The following is a 7,407-nucleotide window of genomic DNA, read 5'->3' on the forward strand; positions in this document are numbered from 1 at the left end:
TATGAGTGAAATCATAGGGTACTTGTCTTTCTCTGACTTATCTTATTTGCCTTACACCCTTTACATCCGTCCAGGTTGCAAATGGCAAGATTTTGTTTTTATGGCTAAATAATGATCCATTGCATATATACCAGATCTTCTTCATCCATTCATCTATTGCTTCCGTAGTGTGGCTCTTGTAAATGGTGCTGCAAATATGGTAGGCTGTCTTTCAGTTTTGTGGATTGTTTCCTTTGCTGTGCAGAAGCTTTGTATTTTGATGTGGCCCCAACAGCTCCCTATGGCAAGAGAAACAAACGCAAAGTAATTGTTTTATATTCACGACCGTAGCCTTAACTGTGTGATCAGTAGACAAAAAGAAGAGCCACAGCCTCCCAACCCTCCCCGCCCCACCCCCCCCACCCCCAATAAATGGGCCCAGAAGCTCCAGACCCCTAAAGCCCCTTAGGGCTGGTTTGTCAGAGGACAGAGAAGGGGCAGCCAGCACAAGGGCTCTGGCAAGTCCTTCAAATCCCGTGCTTAGAGCTGTTCTTTCAGCCCCTCTGTGGACCAGCACAGCCTTTCTGTCCCTGGTAGGCAGGAGCATTCTAGAAACAGAGCCTTGACCAGGGGTCTGGGGAGTCCCGCGGAGCAGGTGCTCCTGCCATAGGGGCTGAGGGGAGTGGCTGGCGCCCCACTAGGTCATGGGGGCGTTTCTTAACCTGGGGGGTCCATCACTGCCTTCAGAGCCTCTACCTCCACGTTCTGCTTATTTCAAGGAGTCCTAAAAAGGAAATGGGAGGAGGCATGGCGACCCTGGCAGGCTGGGGTAGGAGTTGACCCCTTAAGGGAGCCACATGCCCCTTGCTCCCTGCTCTCCCGGTGCTGAGGGCAGCAGTTCCGCCGCGGACCCCGGGGGTCTGTCCTGGTCGGAGCCGGGGGCCGTGCTCCCTAAGCCCCTTTGCCTTCTGGCCCCCAGGCCCAGCCCTGGAACCTAAGGCTTCACTCGCAGCTCCTCCCCAGCCGCACCCCCACCCCCGCTTCCTGCTGCACCCTCGCCGCCTGGAGAGCAGCCCCGAGAACCTGCAGCCGCCCCGAGAGCCGCCCGCCCGCCCCCCAGAGCCGCCTGCGCCCCGAGAGCCGCGGGGAGAGCCGCCCGCTCCCCACCGCCCAGAGCTACCTGCGCCCTGAGAGCAGCCTGGGGAGCCGCCGTCCAGCACGGAGCCCGCAGCGCTGCGCCTGGTAAGGGGAACCCGGTGCGGGTCCCAGCATCTCTGGGGGTCTGAGGGCCCCGGGTCTGGCCCCAGCTGGGGACTCTGCTGTGATCTCACCCAGGCTACCGCCCTTGTGGGTTCGCCCCCAGTGGACCCGGCCGGTGATGGTCAGAGTTTCGTGCACAGTGGACTCGGGTGGCCGGGAAACAGGCTGGGAACCTCTCACCCTGTGCTCACAACCCAGCGATTTCATGACGGAGTCTTCTCCGTCCAAAAGGTCTGTCTGGGAGAAGAAGATGGATTCTCAGGGTTCCAAATGGCAAATATGGAATCATTATTTTCTCACCACCCATGAACCCAGCCTTTCAAAGGAGACTCCTCAGGGGGCGTTGTCTCATGACTCTGATCTGGAAGCCATTCCATTCTCTCCCAAATTCCCCGCCCCCCATTTCCTGTGACATGAGGAGGGACTCTATTCTAAGGCAAACGCACTATGCTCAGGACATATGGGAACAATCCTTTTGTCTGTTAACCCTTCAGTGAAAGACACATCACAACATCACAATGACTAAAGTACCCAACAAGTGTCACTCATACCAGGAAATATAGGGACTCCGCAGATGAGTGAAGGAGATACTTATGAATAAGGCAGACAAGAAGTATTTTTATCCTTCTTAGAACAGCATTAGAGAGCCTGCTTTCTCAAGTTTGATAAAATAAAAAATAAAATCAGGCTCATATAATTTAAAAATCAGAATGTACATTATGTTTCTTTGCCTTAAACTCTTACCTAAGCTAGATCCTCCTACTATCCCTGTCTGATGCTGTCATAATCTCTGCTTGCTCGCTGCTTGCCACTCTCTGCTCACACCTGGTCCCATTTTGGAGGAGATGAGGCAGAATTTTCCTTTTGGAGGAGAAATCTGCCTCCATTCCCTGTTCTCTCACTTTTGCCTGCTCTGAGATTGACACATACCACATTCCTTCAGCTACGGGTGCTTCCCCCAGTCTTTTCTGATGCTTTACCATCCTGTTACTATTTTGTCTACGACTCATTTATAGCTTTTCTGTCAATATCATTTCTGACTTGCCTCTGGACCTGTTCTTTTTTAAGATTTTATTTATTTGTTTTGTTTTAGAGAGAGCATGCACCCAGGCAGGGGTGGGAGGATGAGGGAGAGAATCTCAAGCAGACACTGCACTGAGTACCGAGTCAGGCAAGGGGCTTGATCTCAAGACCCTGAGATCATGACCTGAGCCAAAATCAAGAGTCGGACCCTTAACCAACTGAGCCACCCAGGCGGCCCTGGACACTCTCTTATCTGTTAATATCTGCCTAAAAATCTATCCCACAGGGGGAACGTATGTCTCCCCCTGCAGTCTGACCACTCAGAAGATGGCTCAGGAGAACCACCTGGGCTGCATCTCAGCTAATGTAACCTGAGGTTCACTGGCATTTTGTGTCAGCCACATTGCTCCATTTGGGTCTCACTTAATCAAGTCAAAACATCAGATTGTTTTAAACTGAAATGCTTCAATTCAGAGCAACTCCTTCCTCCTGCAATTTTATTTTTGAATAATCTTAAAAAAAAAAAAAGAAAAAAAAAACATGCACTCAAGGTTTTGCAATACAATTCTCTGTGTTGATTTTAAGGCAGGCTTCCAGCCTGTCAACATCAGTTTATGTCCTGACTATGGGATGGTAACATTGTAAGTGGTGTTCCAAGAGGCTTGTGGACCTGTTTAGAATAATCTCTTTTACCCCCTGTGGAATCAAGGAGAATATGCAAGCCAAGGAGCACCCGCCCTTTTTTTAATCTTTAGCTCTGTGGCAATCTGGTGACCTTGGGCAGGTCATTTGATGTCCAATTTCCTAATATGCAAATAGACATTTCAACACCTATTTTGATCACATCACAGGGAATTTAGAAGGACAATTAGAATCAGGGACAGGAAAGAACTTTGAAGGTTACAGATGGCTACAGAGAGGATGCTTCCAATGATGAAGCCCATTGTCAACATCCTCACCTCTATCATGGTCTTTATCACATGAATTGATTGATTCCAGCATATTTTCTGAGGTTCCCAAACCTCAGAAAATGTCATCCAAAGTACAAAAGATGTCAGAGAATTTGAGCAGTTTTAGCAGAAGCCGGATAATTGACCAGAGGCTAGGACAGCCCATGGAAAAGGGTGAGGAAAATGCTCTTCTCAGGGCTTAAGGAAAGGAGGGAGCGGGGGAAAGGAAGAAAGGAAACAAAGGAAAGAAGTTGTCTTAATATATTCTGATAACCTGGAAGTGGATGGTTTCCCCCAAGGAGGGCCAAAAAAATCCACTGCATGAATGGAAGAAGGAGCAAAAGTTATTTCATTATAACAGAAGCAACCCGAATAACAAATAAACTAAGAAAAACATTTTTGATTCAATGGTAATTAGTAAAATGCAAGTTTAAACCAATTCAGATGTCCTTACTTATGCCCTTAAGAGTAACAAAAAATTAAGTCTAATGTCACCAAGTTCAAGTGCAGGTTTGGGAATTCTCATCTGTGGCCGGTGCCAGTGGGAGTTCGCCCAACCATCCTGGGGTCATACTTGGCAATATCTAGTCAGGGGGCAGCTGTCTGTCCCAGGTAATTTGCACGTGTGCGCCGGGGGACAGAGATGGGATTATTCTGCAGCATTGTTTGTAGAAGCAAGCATGTAGTTTGAAACAGCTTAAACGTTTGCTAAGAAATAATTGAAGGGCACCTGGGTGGCTCAGTCCATTAAGCGTCCGACTCTTGATTTTGGCTCAGGGCATGATATCAGCGTTGTGGGATCGAGCCCCAGGTAGGGCTCCACGCTCAGTGTGGAGTCTGCTTGAGATTCTCTCCCTCTGCCCCTCTCCCCACTCCTGCTCTCTCTAAATAAATAAATAAAATCTTTTCAAAAATTGATAAAATGTTACATACATAACATCATTTATATAAAAAGTTGCGAATAGAAAACAGTACTATACATTATCTATAAAGACATGTGTATGTAGAAGTATAAATAGAGAAACGAGAATGATCCATAAAATCCTCAGAATATTGGTTCCCTCTGAAGGACAGAGGGAGGGGGACTGAGACTGGGGAGCCGGAAAATGTAAATGGAGCTATATGTGTAATGTTTCCACTTCTCGATCAAACAGAACAGCTGCAGCAGATGCTGAAATATTTACATTCGTTCATGGCAAATGGTGGCCATTTGTTGTATAACTTTGTGGACTTCACCACTTAAGGTGGTTTCATAACCACATCACCTTTAAACTGAATAAATACAATACAGCCTCAGAGCTCATCTTAATTACGGTTGCGTGTCTCGTGCACACTTGCCTCTTCTAACCCCAAGAAGAAGGACCCAATATCCTGCCTCATTCCAATGAAATTTTTATGCCAATGGTTGGGTCGATTTCTGGTTAAATCTGCTGGGATACAAAAATGATGATATTGGGAGACCAGGACCTCAGAGCCCACCAGGAAAGAAACTGGATTAAAATCTGAGCAGGCGATGAGGATGAGGTATCTTGAATTTGTCCTGAATGTTGATTCTTTCCCTTCAGTTATGGCACCACCTTCTCTCCACCAACTCCCTGATGGGGGGTGGGGTGGGGGTTGGAAGGGGTAAGGAAGGTGTCAGTGCTCGGCTCTCTACCACTCTTTCCTCTGCTGTCAGTCCCTGAAGGAGTCCTTGTCCCCGCTCTGCCCTCCCACTGGAAGGAAACTTGTGCTTTCCTCTTTGCCCCTGGAATATCCATCTGACACAGCTTCTGGGACTGGAAATTCTCAGTACTTCAGACAAACCAATGTCATTTACAGCAAGGCAGTTTTTTTTTTTCTGTGTTCTAGCAAGTTCACCTACTTTGATTGCAAACGCTAATCATAATGTCCCACTCCTGGTTCCACAGAAGAATGGTTTTTTTCATTTCATTTCAAGTTGGAGGGAGAGAATCAACTGATCTGTTTTAAAATATTTCCTAATTTCCTGTAAGTTGCAAAAAAAAAAAAAAAGCAACAAGTGCATTGCGTTACCATAAACTAACTTCACCTGGGGTTTGCCTAAAGTTAGTCATAGGATTTGAAAGTATAATATGAGTTCAAAAATTAGCAATGGAAATGGCTCATCCTAGGATAATTATTCTTAGATGTCTGCATTAAAAGTGTTCTCAGGCTTTAGCAACTCCTATGTGGATACTTGTTTTTATTCCTTTCCCGTTTTCTATTCCAGAAGAGGATGGAAGGGCTTCAGAGGGGCAGATACGGAACGATGGCTGAAGGTAAGGAAGCCTGGATGTTCTCAGGAGCTCCAGGCACCCGGGACAGTTGCCGTTCTCTCTCCATCAACCCCCACTTCAAACACAGGGATAGAAACCCTGTTATTTTAAAGTGAAGAAGAGGGGCATCTGGGTGGCTCAGTCAGTTGAGCGTCTGACTCTTGGTTTCAGCTCGGGTCATGATCCCAGGGTCCTGGGATCGAGCCCCGTGTCATGCTCCCTGCTCAGTATGGAGTCTCCTTCATATTCTCTCTCTGTCTCCTTCTACCCCTCATACTCGTGCTATTTCTCTCCCTCTCTCTCAAATAAACAAATAAAATCTTTAAAAAAAATAAAAATTAAAAAAAAAGGGAAGAAGAAAGAGGCAAAAATCACTTGTTCTCTACCTTCCCTGTGGTCATCACTCCATCCACTGTCACCCACACATGATTGGTGAGAAATGTGGAAGTGAAACTCCCAAGTCAGAGTCTGAAGGATTTGGAACCAGATTGTGAAAACAATTTCTCTTTCCCGGTCTGCTCCCAACTGGAAAGAGGAAAAGTTCCCGTAGAGATTTAGGAATCATGCTTGTTACCAATACTTAAGGAAAGGAAGAACCAACACAGTAGAAGGATAAAGTAAGAGATTTTAGGAGGCTGAAATGAACTTAATTCATTTGAACTCATAAGAACTCTAAAAGTCCCGGGGTTCTCACCCGCCTTCACCCCTTGAAGATTTTACTCTTGGCTCAGTGTCACCCTCCCCAACACCATTCTGTAGTCATGTCCTGCGATTCGGTCGGCCAGATCTCTCCAACCCCCGTGCTTCTAATGCCCCTCACTCTTCACCAGCTTCCCATCCAGGGGCATCTCCCAGACTTTGTCCTTGACATTCACGATCTTCTGTCACCTCAGTTTCAAAGATCCAAGTGCCCACCCCAAGAGCAGAGACCCAGGACATTCAGCTGGTCCTTGGTGGGAGGTCACTGCACCTCTGACCTCTGAGATGTCCTTTTCCCCTGAGGTTCAGATGCATGTGTTGAGCGCTGCTGTGGGAGTATGATGGGGATGTGGGGGTGGAAAAGAGGGGATAATATTTTCTCCTTTGTGGCTTCTCGTGCCCTGCCTCCTTCTAAACTTATATTTATTTAGCATGAAATTGGCCAAAGCACCATCTGTAGAAAAGCATGGGGACCACAGTCCTGTTCCCCAAAAAGCCCTGTTTTCCCTGCTCTAGAGGAAGTGCTTGGAGATCCTAGGGCGCTTCCTCCCTGGGCTGTGGGTCCGAGCATGAGCTTCTAACGTAGGCTTTCTATGATCCACGGGCATCCTAAAGTTGTATACAAACTTTCTTATGTATTTAGATAGGATTGATTTTGGGGAGGGAGATTCACGAGTTTCATGAGATATCATGAAGGTCCAAGACCTGAAAACCTTAAGAATCACTAACTTAGGGAGACACAAAAAATTGTTTTTTCTAGGCAGAGAGGAAGACAACTGGTTTGCAACATCCACCTCACTGAGGATCGTCCTGGTGGGCAAGACAGGCACTGGGAAAAGTGCCACAGGGAACAGCATTCTCCGCCAGCCAGTGTTTGAGTCCAGGCTGGGGAGCCAGCCTGTGACCAAAACGTGCCAGGGCGAGACAGGGACCTGGAACGGAAGGAACATCCTGGTGGTTGACACGCCCTCCATCTTTGAGGCAGAGGCTCAGACCCAAGAGATGTACAAGGACATCGGGGACTGCTACCTGCTCTCTGCCCCCGGGCCCCATGTAGTGCTGCTGGTGACCCAGCTGGGGCGCTTCACTGCCCAGGACACGGTGGCCGTGAGGAGGGTGAAGGAGGTCTTCGGGGCAGGAGTCATGAAGCACGTGGTGGTCCTCTTCACCCACAAGGAGGACTTGGACGGCGAGTCCTTGCACGATTACATCACACACAC

The 7,407-nt window shown here is 47.7% G+C and overlaps 1 protein-coding gene across 1 annotated transcript; it reads left to right on the plus strand.

Moving 5' to 3' along the window:
* Nucleotides 1-700: 700 nt before the first annotated feature.
* On the plus strand, nt 701-7,402 carry GIMAP5 (GTPase, IMAP family member 5; the record flags this gene model as incomplete). Its single annotated transcript, XM_031025444.2, has 3 exons — nt 701-1,221; nt 5,443-5,491; nt 6,948-7,402. Coding segments are annotated over exons 2-3 (498 nt in total), but the record flags the coding sequence as incomplete, so codon positions are not given.
* Between the last annotated feature and the right edge of the window lie 5 nt (nt 7,403-7,407).

Source organism: Leptonychotes weddellii, unplaced genomic scaffold (genome assembly GCF_054177405.1).
Source record: "Leptonychotes weddellii isolate Sample4059 unplaced genomic scaffold, ASM5417740v2 HiC_scaffold_7970, whole genome shotgun sequence".
In the NCBI taxonomy this organism is placed as follows: domain Eukaryota; kingdom Metazoa; phylum Chordata; class Mammalia; order Carnivora; family Phocidae; genus Leptonychotes; species Leptonychotes weddellii.